The 20,169-nt window shown below is 35.4% G+C and overlaps 1 protein-coding gene across 3 annotated transcripts in view; it reads right to left on the reverse strand.

Annotated features, from left to right (window-relative positions):
- Window positions 1-270: 270 nt before the first annotated feature.
- LOC127861884 (vasculin-like protein 1) overlaps window positions 271-20,169 on the reverse strand; it is a 42,172-nt gene continuing 22,273 nt past the window's right edge. For 2 of the 3 annotated variants that reach the window (XM_052400598.1, XM_052400599.1), the window contains 5 exons: window positions 16,395-16,510; window positions 14,480-14,605; window positions 9,081-9,218; window positions 8,310-8,392; window positions 271-6,484 (listed from right to left, as the gene is read on the reverse strand). In XM_052400598.1, the coding sequence (XP_052256558.1) occupies window positions 6,238-6,484; window positions 8,310-8,392; window positions 9,081-9,218; window positions 14,480-14,605; window positions 16,395-16,510 (710 nt within the window). In that variant the 3' untranslated portion in view covers window positions 271-6,237. The remainder of the gene's footprint in view (window positions 6,485-8,309; window positions 8,393-9,080; window positions 9,219-14,479; window positions 14,606-16,394; window positions 16,511-20,169) is intronic. The other variant, XR_008040347.1, reaches the window with a different exon arrangement.

Genomic DNA, 20,169 nt, shown 5'->3' on the forward strand with positions numbered 1-20,169 from the left:
GCGATACACATGCATGCCAAATATAAAGTTGCTCTCTTCAATATTGCAAGTTATAACCAAGGTTACAGTTTTGGCGCAGCTTTAAAGCCATACATTTGTACATTTGACCTTGAAGGATGACCTTGACATTTCACCACTCAAAATGTGCATCTCAGTATGAGATACACCAAGTTGCTATCTTTAATATTGCAAATGTTATTCAATATTGCAAATTCCACAGAATGACAGGCAGGGGGGGGGGGGGGGGGGGATAAAAAGGAAAGAAAATACTTTATTTTTATGCAACAATTTTATTTTTTTTGTACATAAAATGTTACAATGTACATTTTCTTTGCTGAAATTAACACAGATTGAAAATCCTTTCAAGTCAAAGTGTTCTTGATATAATTTGATATGATATATACCAAATACACTTCATATACTCTGTTCAAACATTTTACAATACCAGTGAAGACTGTACCGACAATTAAACATGAAAATATTCAAAGTTCTAAAGACACTTGCAATTACATGTAACAACAATCTATTGGCTGTGCCAAATTTAACATCAACACAGCGAGACATATCAAAAATATAGTTGTTCAATTTAAAAACAATTCCTGTAGCGCTACGAAGAATCTGCTCAAAGTTGCATTCTATCGGGACAGTAAAAAAAAAAAAAAAGGTACTAAAATTGATTAAGGAAAATATTTTTGCATCATGTAAATCTATCAACAAAATGGCAAAGTACCCAGGACATGATACAATGATATCTGAAGGAGGAAGAAGCACTCATGGGTAACACTGTGGGTCACAAAACAGCTTCATATTTCAATAAACATGAGCCACAAAGTGCAAAAATAGGCCTTATGCCATAAAGGGCCAACGTACCTCAAGATCAGCCGGCACATTCATATTATCTGGTAAAACAAAACCTTGTCCGATTATGAGGAAAATAAACCATGCTTGACATAATAGCAGACAGGGTAGCTCCTGACGCAACTATGCCTCTGCACAGGATTTCTGGAGCTACGCAGACAACTTGTGGCATAAGACCCATTTTCTAATATATACATATAATCCAACACATGTCTAACTGAACATTAACATCAAGTGTTATGAAAATGAAAATCCACATGTGAATAGGTAGCAAATTAGCAATTATGATATGCACTAAATTTAACACCTCTGGTTGATGTAACTCAATTATTATAAATGGCTGGTGATATATAAATTAAAACGCTGATTATTTCATTAAATTTATCAAATTAAATGCGAACAAATAAAATTCAAATAACTGAAAGTGGTAAAAAACCTTTTTCACAAGGTAATCCATAAACATCAAATTATTAAACAAACTTAAGTTATCAAGCAAATAAGTTCATGCTGAAATAATTTCAATACCATTAGAACAGAAAAGAAATTAATATGTCCCAGAGAACAAAAAAACAGCAACAACATAAAACAAACACTTGATTTTGCAGTTGTGGGAAACTTGACATTTTATCATTTTTTTTTTATAATCATTATTCTTAAATTCTTGTTTTTATTTAAAAAATCAATCTATAATGCATTGCAATTAAAAGTGAAGAAATAAATTTCTACTAACAATGGGAATTAATCCTCATAACAATAACCGATTGTCAAACCCACTAAAAAGGTCACACAATTTATCAGCAACTGTCCGGAAAAAACACTTACCTTTATTGAGCCGCACTCTGTGAAAAGGGTGTTTAATGCATGTGCATAAAGTGTCTTGCCAGATTAGCCAGTGCAGTCTGCACAGGCTAATCTAGGACGACATTTTACACACATGCATTAAAACCCCTTTTTCACAGAGCACGGCCCTATTTTGCTGCATGTTTTTTGCAAGACAGAACTATTTTTCGGTTCCATAAAATTGCACTTTAAAATACAGGTGAATGAAGAAATATAAATAAACAAGGGCTGTTTGTAAAACATGCATGCCCCCCATATGGGCTGTCAGTAGTATTGGCAGCCATTGTGTGAATACGTTTTTTGTCATTGTGACCTTGACCTTTGACCTAGTCACCTGAAAATCAATAGGGGTCATCTGCCAGTCATGATCAATGCACCTATTAAGTTTCATGATTGTAGGCCTAATTATTCTTGAGTTATCATCAGGAAACCATTTTACTGTTGTGAGTCACTGATGCCTTGACCTTTGACCTAGTGACCTGAAAATTAATAGGGGTCATCTGCCAGTCATGATCAATGTACCTATGAAGTTTCATGATCCTAGGCGTAAGCATTCTTGAATTATCATCCGGAAACCATTTTACTATTTCGAGTCACTGTGACCTTGACCGTTGACCTAGTGACCTGAAAATCAATAGGGGTAATCTGCCAGTCATAATCAATGTACCTATGAAGTTTCATGATCCTAGGTGTAAGCATTCTTGAGTTATAATCCGGAAACCATTTTACTATTTCGAGTCACTGTGACCTTGACCTTTGACCTAGTGACCTGAAAATCAATAGCGGTCATCTGCCAGTCATAATCAATGTACCTATGAAGTTTCATGATCCTAGGCCTAAGCGTTCATGAGTTATCATCCGGAAACCATCTGATGGACGGACCGACCGACCGACATGTGCAAAACAATATACCCCCTCTTCTTCGAAGGGGGGCATACACATATTTATGACTTATATTTACATTCTAGATTGAATGAGTTGATTTTAATTAAATGAACCGTGTAACCAGAATTTCTGATTTGTGTAGTTCTATTACTGTCAATATTGCTTATTTTCATACAAGGGTATGTTATTTGTGATATATTAGGTATTTTCTAGATGCATTTGACATTAAAAACACATACATGGTAAGTCCATATTGGATTGGAAGCAGGTCCATCAGAGCAGTATCTTAAAGACAGCATTTTTATACAGCATAAAATATCTGGTATAATTAATATACCGGTATATATATATCTCATCATCAAAAAAAGTATTGTTGTTTTGTGCTAATATTTCTCATATAAAATTATTTCATAAAGTTAGAATATTTACAGAATACATGTATTCACCTTAGTGAATGTATGCTTGAATGTGAAACAAACCAGCCTTAACAAATTGCAAGAAAGTTTTGTTCTCAGCATAAACAAGCAACAAGAATCTTGTGATAATTTTTTTCGGGAATATTCATTTCGGCCATATTCATTTCAAAATCTAATCTATCACACTTGGGGCACATATCACAAACTTCAGAAAATATATAACTGAACATTTCAAATTTTCAGCCCATTTAGTAACCCAGTAATTGCCATTGTACTTTTTTTGTATATGAGCTGCATAATGTAAACAGACTTTCTGCCATATGCTGCCAGCGTAGCTCCAGACTTGACTGCCCAAACACACAGTCTGGCCTGGGGCAGCCCTGTCTGATATCAAGTTTCACAAGGTCTTGTGGCTGTATTTGCAACATTACCACTCCTCATAAAAGTATAGGGATGCAGAGGCATGTCTGGGGCTACTATGTTTGGAAATGCATTAAGAAACATTTTTGCACAACGCGGGTCATATTAAGTTTTACACATCAAAATAAGAATAAAGATTATATCTGCAAACCTATGGAGCTAAATTCGTTTTTGGTTTGATTTCTATAACAAATTTTACAAATTAGAATAACTTAAATTACAATCAGCACTTAGATTCATTTAAACATTTACTTAGATTTTTTTATATTTTACATTAAGTGAATATCACAAAATTATAAAACACCCATATACTGGAACAATGTATGTGCATGTTTATCTTGTTCTTCATGAACACAATTGAAATCTTCAGCCATTGTATGCAAGCAAATTAATGTAGACAACATTATTAATAATTGATCAATATTATATTCAGCATTCAAATTACAGATGTTAATAAAGTGGAAGAATATTAATAAGTTATTCTTATGTTTCCAGCTAAAATTGAAGTAAGTACCCCTAATTAGTTACCAATTTAAGTAAAGTTATCAATATATTTCTGACACATTTAGACAATAAATATAGGCAAAATAAATACATACACTCTGATATGCCATTGCAAAAAAGGAAACAAAGCATCGGTCATTATTTAAAACCTGATCTAAAAGCTGGTAAGCATAAAATACAAAATAAAACGTCTAACCAGAATATACCTTAGAATACTGCAGAATGCAATGCATACCAACTGGGCGGTGATAATACGTAATGAATACATTTGAGCAAATGAGGACAAGCAATTAGTTGAGTTGGTTCTCGGCAAAACTTGGCTTAATGCATTGTGCATGTCCCTGATTACTCTAAGCAGTCTGTACAGGCTAAATAGGAAAGACTGTTTCTGCGTGGACTTGATTTTAGTTTAAGTAGAAAGTGTACCCTTTGATAGGCCTACGCTGACTGCACAGGCTAATCTACGACGATGTTTACGCACACATTAAGCTTGCATTTTCCAGAGTGCTAGTCATTTAATATCTTGTTTTTTCCTTCAAAACAATGGTCTTCATATGGGCTCTCCTTATCCTCTTTTTATCCACACATCACAATATTCTTCTAAACTGATGGTTTACAACCTCACTACAAATAATGAAACGGAAAGAAAATTTAAATAACAGATTTACGAACCAAAATTGGATAACTCAGAAGAAAATAAATCGTTAAACGCTAAAACTAAGCAAATATTCTAAAAAATTGATACCCCAAAGCTATGTTTAGTTCTTTATTAGTGACATATAGTTCTGTTTATATGATGAAAGTTTTCTAACAATATTGTTTGTTAGTGTTTCATTATTGTTAGATTCTGTTTTCCAGGATTATGATCAGTCAGTAATTTCTTTGTTGAGTGACGGGCAATTTTCTGCTTTATACTGCATACAACTTGAATCAATTCCATCTTTTATATGTAAATAACAATTTGTTTTCAGACAATTAAAAAGCAAAACAAAGAAGAAAAGAGAAAATAATTGGTGGAATAGTGGAACATAATCCTAATCTAATGACTTAATTATATAAATGACTGCAAAATGAGAATCTACTGTTGGTACAATATACAAATATCTTAATCTTCAATTTTATGTGATAGCTTCACAATCGATTGAAGGCAAGTTTACTTCTGTGTTCAATTTTCTATTGTATGTTTTTCATTATGCTCTTATCTTATGCAATTACTTAAACAGATTCAGTAAGAGCTAGAGTACTAATACACGGTTTTCAAAGTAAATACTAAAATCCAAACAGTTTTATACTACATTCTGTAACCATGAAGAGGTTCTAAATTTTCCTACATAGGCACTGGTCAGATCATAAGCTGGTCCTATGTTACAATGGGTCGCGACAATTAGTCAAACATATATACAATTCTGATGAAAACCACATAATTCATGTTGCAAACGTTCTACCTATTTAAGTAAGATAATTGTGTCACAGCTACAAACAACCATAATACAGTCATTTTAAGAATGTAATAAAAGCGAAAAAACAAAAATCAAACAAGGAATCCATGATGCATGTTTTGGAAAGCGGAACAGAACATACGAAGCTTCACTGATCCAACATACATTATGAATTACAAACGCTGCATAACTTCCATAACAAAGTTAACATTTCCCTGTCTACAGTATTAAATATTTCAAATACAACAACACAATGTTTAATATTGTTACAATTTTCAAGGAACACTTTTTTACCAAATTCATTAATTTATAACACTATATACAAACGATTTGTGTAATGGTTGATAAATCTACAGCATCTATTATCATTGCGGAATAAATGAGCACACATTATAAAAATATTTCCATTTAACAATGTATAAACAAAGCAGATGCTCTCACACGTAACGGTTGCCTTCCAAAATCAAATCAGACTCTTCAAACACTATTCTATGGCAGTTGAATAATACACTGAAACACGTTATATCTCCGTCGGTTAGCAACCGTAATAGCTGAGAACATACCATGGGATTGAAATAAATGAGATATTTCCTGACTACATGTGGACACAAAAGTTACCTCCCCTTGGAGAGCACTTTGAAGAGAAATACATGAGCAAAGTTCACGATGATTGAAATACATCTACAATACGATGGTTGCGTGTGTGTCACAGTGCGCAAACATCGGCTTCACAATTAAAACACAAGTCTGCGGCATTTGTGGAACGTTGTCTAATAGGGAAACAAACCCCATTGTAACCCCCCTATAGTTCTGATAAGTCAGTCACACACGATGGACATTCAAATCTGACAATCAAAAACACACGCGTAACACAATCAGTTCTCCACGTCGGACTCAGAGTCAGATGAAGACAGAGTATCGTTGAGTTCGGATGGATTCGGCTGGTAGACTAGCACATGTTTGGGGCTCCATGTTTTCGGTATAGCTGGTTTGGTGATGCCGTTGCGTGCGGGCCGCTGATTCTGTAGGTGCTTGGAGAGTGTCTGGAACTCCTTCATGTCATCCTCCGTTATCACGTACGTCTCCTCGTCTGCCTCGTTCCAGCCCATCTCCCTTAGCAACCTAAAAAAACACACACATGCACTGAGCCCTGTGCTGGTGTCACAATCGGTCTAGGGCCTAGGGGTCTCACCATGGCAACACATGAGCCTCACTCTGAGAAAACAGGGACTAATTCAGGGGCAACAAGTGTCGTCCTAGAAAAGCCTGTGCGGTCCGCCTTGGCTAATCAGGGACGACACTTTCTGCCTTAACTAGTTTTCGCGTAGATGAGACTTCTTTTTAAATAAAAAAATTCACAAAAGCGGAAAGTGTTGTCACTGATTGGCCTGTGGGGACTGCACAGTCTAATATGTGACTACACGATAGGCACATGCATTAAGCCCCATTTTTCTGAAGTTCATATACAAGTGATTGAAAGTTTGCTTAATTGGTTTCTCTCTTTAGACTTTTAACAGATTAAGACCATGACTTTTGTATTGTATGACATGTTCCATTTAAATAACCCCTTCCCACTTTGAATTATACGTTGATTGAGTCCAATACGATTGAAAATTGTTTGACCTTTTATATCTTGTCCTTGAAATTGAAACACCTTTAAAGAGACAAAGTCTTTTTCTTGTCATTTGTACTGGGTATTGAAACACCTTTAAAGAGACAAAGTCTTTTTCTTGTCATTTATATTGGGCAAAGAAACATATTTAAAGAGACCAAGTCTTTTTCTTGTGGTTCCTACTAGGCATTCAAATACCTTTAAACACCTTTAAAGAGACAAAGTCTTTTTCTTGTCATTCCTACTGGGCATTCAAACACCTTTATAGAGACAAAGTCTGTTCACATTCAACCTTTGATAGTACAACTCCCATCTGCTTTTGATGATCTTGACAGTGCTGTCATTTTTATTTGGGTATGACGATCAGAAGACAATGGTGAATACCTATAGCTAGTTCTCTACAGTGAATATAGCTGGAACTGCATTATTTTGAGATTTAGATTCTTAACAATATTAGTCTCTGTTGCTTTTTTCGGTGTCAATCATGTAAGTTTTCGAGTGTGTTTTTTAGTTAATTTCAATTAGTTGCTGTTTTCAGGAGAAAACAGTAGTGTTCAGTCACGTCACAGCGGTAAGTTAACCTGCACACACTTTTCTTGTGTAAGCTGGTTAGCCAGTACTTAGTAAGCAGACTAATGACAGTATCAGCCCTACGTAATCAGTCGCAGGGGTAAAAAGGCCATTAATAATTTCAATACCAATACTCACACAATGTGGCCAGGTTGGGAAGCGAACACACAGTCCTTAGATTTGTACTTCAACACAACAACTGAGCTACCAACTGAGCTAACCATGTGTGTGTGTTTTCAGACACACTCCAGTGAAGGAAATAACAAAACCAAGCTGCTCTATTGCTAGATACAGCAGGTTCTTAACAAAATGTTCATATTTGGACTTAAAGAGCAATTTAGATTTAACAATTCTATTATAAAAATTCCAAAAGTAGGCCACATGAAGGTCAAAATGAGGTCAGGTAATATGGGTGAGTGGAAAGTGATCACATTCATCATCTATGCAAATCTTTGTAGGAAGCATTATTGATGTTACACATGTCGTACAGACCGACACTCTAGCAAATGTCTAAATTTTGGGGGACATACATATTTGATGAATTTGTCATCCCTTAGAAAGTTACATATTTTTTTTAGACCTTTGTTACTTAATTCAAGTTTTAAAGGTTTCATTTACAACCCTTAGTTACTGATGAGCAGCAAACGGCATAAAACCTGAACAGACTGCGAGTTACTTACAGCTGTTCTGGTTTTATGCTGGTTGCAAAAGCCATTTATACTTTGCTTCTTATGGGAGAAGCGTTAATTGTGTGATTTCTTGTACCTTTGCTCAGCCTCTAAAGATGATGACAGGTTTGAATCGTCCAACTCGAGAGCTCCAACCCCATTGGTAACATCATCACACTCCTGTACACAATCATGTGAAATACATTCTCCGAACATATTGACTATAAACTAAATTAGGTTGAACAGCCTTTAATCATTTACACATGAGCATCATGTGTTACTAACAATCCTTTACAATAAAGGTAATTAAAATAAGTATTAAAATATGGATACTATACAGCAATTGATAACATTGCATAACAACCAGTCGGTTTCAGATGAAATACCTTCTATAAAGAAAAATTTATTTAACAACAATCCATTTAAAAGCATCCTCTATTAATTTAATACCAATTACCAAAGAAAACAAGAGATGTGTTTGTCAGAAACACAATGCCCCCTAATGCACTGTTTTTTTGTTGTTGACCTTTGACCTTGAAGGATGACCTTGACTTTTCACTACTTAAAATGTGCAGCTGCATGAGATACACATGCATGCCAAATATAAAGTTGCTTTGTTCAATATTTCAAAAGTTATTGCAAAACTTTACTGTAAGGTTAAAGCTTTGGGACAGAATGACGGAATGACAGACAGAAAAAAGACAGGCCAAAAACAATATACCCCCGATCATTCGATCCGGGGGCATAAAAAAGGCTGTATCACTCGAGATAACTACAGTTAACTAAATATCACTTAGATTCTCATTTCTTATGAAGACTATATAAATTGCATTTTTTATCAAACAGTTTTTTTTTTACAATACTATACCTTCTTGCCAACTTTATCGCTGTCCTCTTGCCGTAATGTTTTCAAGAAATGACTTTTCTTGTCAGCGAGTGTTTTCGGCTGGGTGACAAAGCGGGTGTTGAGGATGTCGATGGGAGGGGTAGATGGTTGTGTAGAACTCTGGAAATAACACATACACTGTCAAAACAGATCAAGCATCTCCATGATGGCAACCTAACAACCATGATTACATTTGCAGAAGTTTCACAATTTTTTACTAAATTATTTCAAGTCTATGTGTTATGTCGGTCAGGGTTAGCACAATTTTCAAACATAAACACATTAAAGGACTTTTCAATGTAAAATAACACAATATAATTACTTAATTTATAAATGCTTGCTTATATTCCAAAAGAAACATCAGTCATGTTATCTAAGACAACTAAAATTAGATACAAGTCACTGATATACTTTTAAGAACATAAACAACTGTGAAGGCAGTCACGCAAATCTGTTGGATTGTAAATACTGGAAATATTCATGGTCTTATACTCTGTAAGTATTACATATGAGCAGATTTGATGTTCGCTTTGCAATTAATTGTTCCTTAATCCAAATTAAGTGTGAACATTAATACACCATGGCTTGCCCTTTACAGAAGTTCAAGTATAATAATGGGGAGGGAACACTTTTGTTATTTTGGGTCATAACTAGTCACTGTTGCTTTTAACATGTAACAAAATATGAAAGATGAAAACCTTTCAAATAAAGAGCACACCTTGCTAACAGTGTAACCCCTTTAACCTGTTTTACCCATGCACAATTTTTTCAAACCACTCCAGCTGACTGTTATATTTATTTTTACTAGGGATAGTAACAGATTTAATAAACAGCTGCGCCATGAGCGCATGATACGCCCGTCGTTCGCCAATGAAGTAGTAAGGTAATAAATAACCCTTTGAATCATTTTTTTACTTCAGTTTATTTGTATTTGAATACATGGTTTATTTTATAAGTACATGAGCATGGAGCACCGTCTCCTTGACATTCATACCATATCTTTTTTTGAGTATATGAGGGTTTATCAATATCAAGATTGTGTTGAAATTTGAAAAAAATCCATCGAAGGATATTTGAGCTACGGTAGGACATTCAATGAAATCACGAAATTTTGACGAACTAAGTCCCATAACTCTGGAACGACAATTCAGAATTCCGTCAAAAACGAAAGGGGATCAGGGTTTATCAATATTAAGATTGTGTTGAAATTTGAAAAAAATCCATCGAAGGATATTTGAGCTACAGTAGGACATTCAATGAAATCACGAAATTTTGACGAACAAAGTCCCATAACTCTGGAACGACAATTCAGAATTCCGTCAAAAACGAAAGGGGATCAGGGTTTATCAATATTAAGATTGTGTTAAAATTTGAAAAAAATCCATCGAAGGATATTTGACGTAGCGTACGACATTAACAGACGGACGGACGGACAGACGGACGCGGGGTATACCATAATACGTCCCGTCATAGACGGGCGTATAAAAATTGAATAAAAACATTTGAATAATGTTTTGCTATTCAAATACCAGTTCCTTAATTTGAAATTTAAATAAACGTAAAAATTAGTACAGGTTGTGCCAATTACCCCTAATAACCAACATAACATGCCACCTATAATTTGCAAGTCCGGATATATGTCAAAAATTGATTTTTCATCCAATTAATGTGTTTTGTCATATGATGTTAATTCTAGTGTCTTCAAAAGCTTTATAATGTTTTAAATATAGTAAACAAGAAACCGTCAGAGACGGGTGATGCTCCCCAAAGTTTTTTTTTGTCACAATATTGCACTATATATTCAGAAAAAAGGAAACGTCTTGAGGGGCATAACTTTGGACAAAATAATACGATGGATGGTTTGGCAACTTAAAAATGTCAAAGGGCCATAACTCTCTAAATAAGAAACCGTCGGATGCTCCCCACAATATTGCAATATATATTCAGATAAAAGGAAACGTCTTGAGGGCACAGTAGTTGGGGGGGGGGGACAATAATTTTTTGATAGAAAATTTCAAAGGGCCATAACTCTGTGAAAAATCATCTGACCAGAACCTGCTGATTATATGCACATCTCCTCTTGGTAGTGAAGCTTCCCATAAAGTTTTATTGAATTCTGGTCATTAGTTGCTGAGAAATAGCCCGCACAAGAATTACACTATATGTACAGTTAATGGAAAATATAACAGGGCCATAACTCTGTGAAAAATCATCCGACCAGAACCCACTGATAATATGCACATATACTCTTGGTAGTGAAGCTTCCCATAAAGTTTCATTGAATTCAGGTCATTAGATGCTGAGAAATAGCCCGGACAAGAATTGCACTATATGTACAGTTAATGGAAAATTTCAAAGGGCCATAACTCTGTGAAAAATCATCCGACCAGAACCCGCTGATAATATGCACATCTCCTCTTGGTAGTGAAGCTTCCCATAAAGTTTCATTGAATTCCTGTCATTAGTTGCTGAGAAATAGTCCGGTCAAAAATTGTGCACGGACGGACACACAGACGGACAGACAAAGCGGCGACTATATGCTCCCCCTAAAATAAATTTTGGGGGAGCATAATTAAAATAAAACTGAATTTTCCCCCAATAGCAATATATCTCAATGGATTGGAATAAGTTTCTAACACTGTTGAGACAAATGATGCGAAGGAAAAATGTGACTAGTGGTTACAAGCTTTTTCTATAGCTACATAAGGCAACCATGTTTTTGAACTGAGCAGAACCATTTTCGAACTTAAACTAGAAGTGTGTTATAGAAACTGATGCCCCTACATCAACTGTTTGAACACAGATATATCCTCTACATCGTCTACTGTGAACAAAAATAAAATAAAATAATAATATAATATTTCTGCCAAAAAGGTAATCATTGACAATTCTAAATTAAATATGGGTTATTGTTAATAAAAAACTAACTTCACATCAATTTTAGTTCCTTTAAAACAGTTCAATATTGATGTACTTGGATCAATTATTGTTTTAACGACGTAATAATTAAGAACACTATTATTGTAAGTTGCACAAGATTACTGGTAGTTTTATTATTATGGCCTTTATAAAAGAACAAGAGGGCCATGATGGCCCTGAATCGCTCACCTGACTAACCAAATACAATCCCAACCCAGATTTTATCAAGATAAACATTCTGACCAAATTTCATAAAGATTAGATGAAAACTGTGACCTCTATTGTCTACACAAGGTTTTACTATTATTTGACTTAGTGACCTAGTTTTTGACCCCAGGTGACCCAAATACAATCCCAACCCAGATTTCATCAAGATAAACATTCTGATCAAATTTTATAAAAATTGGATGAAAACTGTTACCTCTATTGTCTACACAAGGTTTTTCTATTATTTGACCTTGTGACCTCGTTTTTGACCCCAGATGACCCAAATACAATCCCAACCCAGATTTCATCAAGATAAACATTCTGACCAAATTTCATAAAGATTGGATGAAAACTGTGACCTCTATTGTCTATACAAGGTTTTTCTATTATTTGACCTAGTGACCTAGTTTTTGACCCCAGATGATCCAAATTCAATCCCAACCCACATTTCATCAAGATAAACATTCTGACCAAATTTCATAAAGATTGGATGAAAACTGTGACCTCTACTGTCTACACAAACAAATTGTTGACGGTTTTTCTATTATTTGACCTAGTGACCTAGTTTTTGACCTCAGATGACCCAAATACAATCCCAACCCAGATTTCATCAAGATAAACATTCTGACCAAATTTCATAAAGATTGGACAAAAACTGCGACCTCTATTGACTACACAAGGTTTTTCTATTATTTGACCTAGTTTTTGACCTAGTGACCTAGTTTTTGACCCCCAGATGACCCAAATACAATCCCAACTCAGATTTTATCAAGATAAACATTCTGACCAAATTTCATAAAGATTGGATGAAAACTGTGATCTCTACTGTCTACACAAGGTTTTTCTACTATTTGACCTAGTTTATGACCTAGTTTTTGACCCCAGATGACCCAAATACAATCCCAACCCAGATTTCATCAAGATAAACATTCTGATTAAATTTCATAAAGATTGGATGAAAACTGTGACCTCTACTGTCTACACAAGGTTTTTCTATTATTTGACCTAGTTTTTGACCTAGTGACCTAGTTTTTGACCCCAGATGACCCAAATACAATTCCAACCCAGATTTCATCAAGATAAACATTCTGACCAAATTTCATAAAGATTGGATGAAAACTGTGACCTCTACTGTCTACACAAACAAATTGTTGACGGACACACGCACGCACACACGCATATACGGATGCCAGACATCACACGGTCACATAAGCTCACCATGTCACCTCGTGACAGGTGAGCTAAAAATCAAAGTAAATTAACCTAATCTACATTCATAATAAATACAAATCAATGCAAATGAACAGTATACAGCCATTCATGTCTACAAGTCAACATAAAATATTAAGAGGATTGAGCATGCAACTCTTGTATCAGAGTAGATACACGTGCACTTTCTTGCTCAAGTCTCCAAGGTAAATACATAGAATGGTTGAAGACATGCACTGACTTAAATAAATTTGGCTTGCTTAGATTCCGAGACTCAAAGACTAGGCATATGGCTTTTTATGCTCAGATTAAATAGTTTGAGAATTAGTTATGCACTTGGCCAAATTGGTGCTTGCAGGGATTTTTCTGCCTATTTTGGGAAAAGGAGTCTGACCAAATTGGGAATTTTTTATTGACAAAATTGGCCATTTTGGGAAATTTTGCTTTGATGAAACGGCTCATTTGGGAAAAAAATGTGAATATATCATGCTTAAATAATTCAGTAGTTTAACAAATAAATTAGTTTTTATTTGTTATTTTGTCTTCTTTATATAAACAGATGCAATATTGGGCATGTTCAACGTTTATTCAAGTACTGCAGTTTTATTTTTCAGTTACAGTTACACTCTGAGATAAGAACTGAACAGTTAAAACCTTATAGCAGATATTTTTGACCAAAACAAACACTGGTTAGTCACACAAGTTATAAGACACTTCATTTAAAAAAAAAAAAAAAAATTTTTTTTTTTGTGTTTGTTTGGAAATTGGGATTTTTTTTTATAATTTGGGTTTGGGATCGGGTCCGTTTGCTTTGGGAGTGCCTCCGTTTTCCGGAGGCGCAGACAGTGCTGAAAAAACCCTGGCTTGCTTAGCCAAATTGGGGATTGCTTGAAAAATTTGAAGCTTATTTGGCAAATTTGGTTGTTGATTTGGTGCTGGTTTAGCCAAATTTAAGATTGCTTAGACAATTCAGCTTAATTGTCCAAAATGAGGCTTATATGGCTTGTTCAGCCTAACTGCTAATTTAATGAATGAACTAAAGGTACCTCTTTACTAGTTTTCACACTGTTAGTGCTAATTGCTGTGGGGCTGCTGATTTTCAAGGCGGCAAACGACGGTTCATCACGGGGAAAGCTGCCATTCACTCTAGTTGGTCGCCTTGACGTTGTAGCCTGGGCGCAACAGAGAACAGGGTACACTAGGTTAGTAACTAAGGCAACAAACAACTGTCAGGAACTAAGAGAAATAACTATACAATTCAAAGCATGCCATCTAAAATTCTATTGTGAGATATACATGTAGAAGGTTTCTAGAACAATTTCAGAACAAAACAATTATTTTGACAACCATGAGATTACCTAATGGCATACATATATTGCAAGCATTTAAAAAAGTGGGGTAGATTATTGTAAAAGTGTTATGTTTCTTTAAATTTCAGTTATTTTGGTCCCACAAAAAAGGTACAAATATTCACCAAAAATGCTGAGGGGGGGGGGGGGGGGGGGGGGTATGTTATCGTGTGGGGGTTGTGGTCATTTATTACATTTTCTTCCAAAAATGCAAAAAAAATGCAACCTTTTTTTTTGGTGGGGGGGGGGGGGAATTCTTGGGTGGGATGGTTGGACAGTATTTCAAAAATAAAATAATACAAAAAAATATTTGTGTTTTTTAACCATGTTTAAAAAAAATGGGGAGGGGGGTTGGGTTGGGGGGGGGGGGGAGGGGGGGTATAGTGTTAGGGTGTGGTGGTCATATATTAGATGATCTTTAAGAAAAAAAAAACTTTTTTGGGGGGGGGGCGGGGGGATTCGGGGTGGGAGAGTGCTTGGGGATGGTTTGGGTGGAGTCTATTGTGGTTTGTCAGGTAAGAGTTGTTTTGTCAAAGTATCAATCAAATCTAATCATAAATAAAGAAGTTATGGCAATTTTGGCAAGTTTGAAAGCAATAGCTTTGATTCTTTAGAAGTAAAGTGGATCTAAACACAAAATTTAACCATATATTGAAAGTTGCTAAGTAAAAAAAGGGCCATTATTCCGTAAAAATGACAACCAGAGTTATGCAACCTGTCCTTTACTGTCCTCTTATGATAGTTTGCGAGTGTTCCAAGTATGAAAGCAATATCTATGATACTTTAGGGGTAAAGTGGACCAAACACAAATCTTAACCAAATTTTAAATTTTCTAAGTATAAAGGGCCCATAATTCCGTCAAAATGCCAGTCAGAGTTACATAACTTTGCCTGCACAGTCCACTTATGATAGTTAGTAAGTGTTGCAAGTATGAAAGCAATAGCTTTGATACTTTAGGAATAAAGTGGACCTAAACACAAAACTTAACCAAAATTTTCAATTTTCTAAGTATAAAAAGGGCACATAATTCTGTCAAAATGCACGCCAGAGTTATCTAACTTTGCCTGCCCAGTCCCCTCATGATAGTAAGTAAGTGTACCAAGTTTGAATGCAATAGCATTGATACTTAATGAGAAAAGTGGAGCTAAAAGCAAAACTAAACCGAACGCCGACGCTGACACCAAGGTGATGACATTAGCTCATTTTTTTTCTTCAAAAAATAGATGAGCTAACAAAAAAAAGAACATAAGCTTTTATGTTCGTATCTTGACAACTGAATGTTTACCAAAATTTTGTTAATCTAAGATGCATGTTGTTAATGGTTAACAGCACTAGAGAATTATCAAATTCCTGTTAGGTTTTCTTCAAATATTTTTCAATTTTGAATGTTTTAAACCACAACACAGAAATCAATTCATCAACAAACACGTTAATATTAAGCAATCAAGAACCCATTCAGGACAACTGTTTGTAAATGAAAAGCTATCCTGGTCAATCCATTCTTTCAAATAATGCAAGTCACACAATATACTAAAAAATCTATGAAGCACCCAAGAAACAAACACTAATTCACAAGCATGCTAAACTGTGGGTTTGCTGTATACAATCTTACCTTACTGGGAACAAGGTATTTATAAAAAGTGGGATCTCTGAGCACTTTGGATTGACTAGTTTCTCCATTCTCTTCAGTAGGCTTTGTATTGGGGGCCTTACTCAGGGGTGGATTCTCTGTAGGATAAACAGATTTTTTTTACATTTCAATAAAGTGGCTGCAACAAGTAAAACTAGCTAGTCTCCAAAGTTGTGAATAACCCCCCCCCCCCCAAACCCCCAATTCCCAATATGACTGCATGCACAGCAAGTAGTACCAATCAAGTTATAGAAATTCTCAGTGGAAAAGTGGGCACAACTGTAATTTTTTTCTAATGCAGGATACACAAATGTACAATTGAATATTTTGTGTACGATTTCTGAATGTTTTTAGTATTGAACGTTAAAAGGTGTATGAGTGCTTTGTTGGATAAGTTTGTGTCTACGCAGGGCAACAGATAAGGTTCTGCTTATCGTTCTTATGATTTGTATTTGACAGAAAACAAATTGTAATAAAAAACAATCATACAGAAAACGATTATGTAAATGGACAAATTGAATTGCACACTATTATTCTTTGTTATAGTTTTATATTAGGACCTTTAGTGCAGCAGTTATGTTTTCAGTAAGGTTATACAGACACCGGTTAAGGCCGTTGTCGATATAAATAGTTAACTCCGTCGTAACAAGTTCGGGAAAATCTCTGCTGTTGAATGCGGACGGGTAAGGAATCTTTCATAACGGCTTGCACGCTCAATATTTTACAATTTGTACGCGACCAAACAGTCAAGAGAGGTCTTTACGATTATATTATCAAATTTAATAGCACAGTTAGTGACAGATTCTGGAATATTATGCTCAAAACACAGCGGCAATTTTGTGTCTGAAAAACTCATAACATCATGATTAACACTGGTTTGACTTTGATGAAGAAGGTTAGGCAATGTGAGTGATCACTGAGACTGAAAGGCAGGAGTATTGAAACTGGTTGAAACAAAATCACCATCCACATACAATTAATACTTATATTTACACAGACCCATTGACACTGTGAATTTATGATGACATAAAAAGAATTTTTTAGAATTAACAATGGCCAAAATAAAGCGCTCATCTGATCCAGAAATAATTGCAAGTTTTTATCAAACTATAAAACAAGAGGGCCATGATGGCCCTGAATCGCTCACCTGACTCATTAAGATCAGATGAAAACTATGACCTCTATTGTCTACACAATGTTTTTCTATGATTTGACCTAGTGACCTAGTTCCTGACTCTAGATGACCCAAATACAATCCCAATCCAGATTTCATCAAGATAAACATTCTGACCACAGTTCATAAATATTGGATGAAAACTGTGACCTCTATTGTCAACACAAGGTTTTTCTATTTATTTGACCTAGATTTTTACCCCAGATGACCCAAATACAATCCCACCCAGATTTCATCAAGAATTCTGACCAAATTTCATAAAGGTTGGATGAAAACTGTGATCTCTAATGTCTACACAAGGTTTTTCTATTATTTGACCTAGTGACCTAGTTTTTGACCCCAGATGACCCAAATAAAATCCCAACCCAGATTTCATCAAGATAAACATTCTGACCAAATTTCATATTCATAAAGATTGGATGAAAACTGTGACCTCTATTGTCTACAGAAGGTTGTTCTATTAATTGACCTAGTGACCTTGTTTTTGACCCCAGATGACCCAAATACAATCCCAAACCGGATTTCATCAAGATAAACATTTTGACCAAATTTCATCAAGATTGGATGCAAACTGTGACCTCTACTGTCTACACAAACAAATTGTTGACGGACGGATGCATGGACACACGCAGGCATGCACAACGGACGCCGGACATCACACGATCACATAAGCTCACCGTGTCACTTCATGACAGGTGACCTAAAAATATGTGTCGGAGATAAACATGAACAGTTGTGGTTAAAATCCCATAGAAACAAGGGCTGTTTGTAAAACATGCATGCCCCCCTATATGGGCTATAAGTTGTAGTAGCAGCCATTGTGTGAATACGTTTTTTGTCACTGTGAATGGTGGTGGTGGTGGTGGTGGTGGTGTAGTAGTAGTAGTAGTAGTAGTAGTAGTAGTAGTAGTAGTAGTAGTAGTAGTAGTAGTAGTAATAGTAGTTGTAGTAGTAGTAGTAGTAGTAGTAGAAGTAGTAGTAGTAGTAGTAGTAGTAGTAGTAGTAGTAGTAGTAGTAGTGGTAGTAGTAGTAGTAGTAGTAGTAGTAGTAGTAGTAGTAGTAGTAGTAGTGGTAAAAGTAGTAGTAGTAGTGGCAGTAGTAGTAGAAGTAGTAATAGTAGACGTGGTGGTGGTGGTGGTGGTGGTAGTAGTAGTAGTACTAGTAGTAGTAGTAGAAGTAGTAGTAGTAGTAGTAGTAGTAGTAGTAGTAGTAGTAGTAGTAGTAGTAGTAGTAGTAGTAGTAGAAGTAGTAGTAGTAGTAGTAGTAGAAGTAGTAGTAGTAGTAGTAGTAGTAGTAGTAGTAGTAGTAGTAGTAGAAGTAGTAGTAGTAGTAGCAGTAGCAGAAACAGTAGCAGCATTACAAGACCAATACTTAAGAATGATCAAATAGGAAAAGGTAACCTAGCACTGGCAGTAAATATGGGGCTCATTTACAGGTCAGATTTGGAATCTCTGCTGTAAAATGAGATTTTGAATGAATTAAAGGGAGGCAAATCTGTAATAAAAAGAACATGCATAAACCGTAGTCGTTTCCCTTGTTTGAACCATGCTAAATCCTTACAAGTTTGGAAAGAATTGGATGAAAAATTTGGACTTTATTGCATAAACACCATTTTCTCAATTCAAGGGGAGGTAATTCTGTACTTCATGGACCAATAATGCTCATTTTTTGTAGGGTTCGTGTCCTCATTGATATAAAGACACTGTGCAAATTTGGAAAGGATCGGACAAAAAATGTGGAAGATTTTTGAAAGTTTTCACAAAATAGGCAAAAACGAAATAAACATGCAAAGTTCAACGAGCTCCTGCGGCCATGTTTTTTGACGAATCAAATTTCTTTGAACAACTTTTTCAGGGCAGCCTTCAAAGGTCATCCCTGTGAAATTTTTTGAAAATCTGATGAGCGGTTTCTGACAAGAAGATTTTTCAAGGTTTTTACCATATATGGTCATGGCGGCCATCTTGGTTATGTGATCAAATTTTTTTAACAATTCTTTTGTCCCATGACCTAGGGATGCTCCACATGAAATTTAGTTGAAATTGGCTCAATGGTTTAGTAGAAGATGTTTACAAATTGTTTACAGACGGACGGACGCCGGACGCCGAGTGATCACAATAGCTCACCCCGAGCTATCGCTCAGGTGAGCTAAAAAACTAATTTACGAATAGTTTTTAGGAAAAAACTAATCGTTACAAAAAGCTTGTAGTGAAAGCTAATTGACAAGAAATCTTATCTGTTGCTCTATTACAGACAGATATCAATGGTGATTTTATTAAGCATACTTTGCAATGAAGGGTCAGTGATTTTTTTCATTCAAATTTGGGTCCAGTAGGGGGTCCCATTCCCAATTGAACAAGTATGAATGAAACAAAAGATGTGTTCGTCAGAAACACAATGCCCCCTACTGCGCCGCTTTGAAATAATTCTTTTTTGACCTTTGACCTTGAAGAATGACCTTGAACTTCCACCACTCAAAATGTGCAGCTTCCTGAGATACACATGCATGCCAAATATCAAGTTGCTTTCTTCAATATTGCAAAAGTTATGGCCAACGTTAAAGTTTCTTTTCGGATGGACGGACAG

This window comes from Dreissena polymorpha, chromosome 16 (genome assembly GCF_020536995.1).
Source record: "Dreissena polymorpha isolate Duluth1 chromosome 16, UMN_Dpol_1.0, whole genome shotgun sequence".
In the NCBI taxonomy this organism is placed as follows: domain Eukaryota; kingdom Metazoa; phylum Mollusca; class Bivalvia; order Myida; family Dreissenidae; genus Dreissena; species Dreissena polymorpha.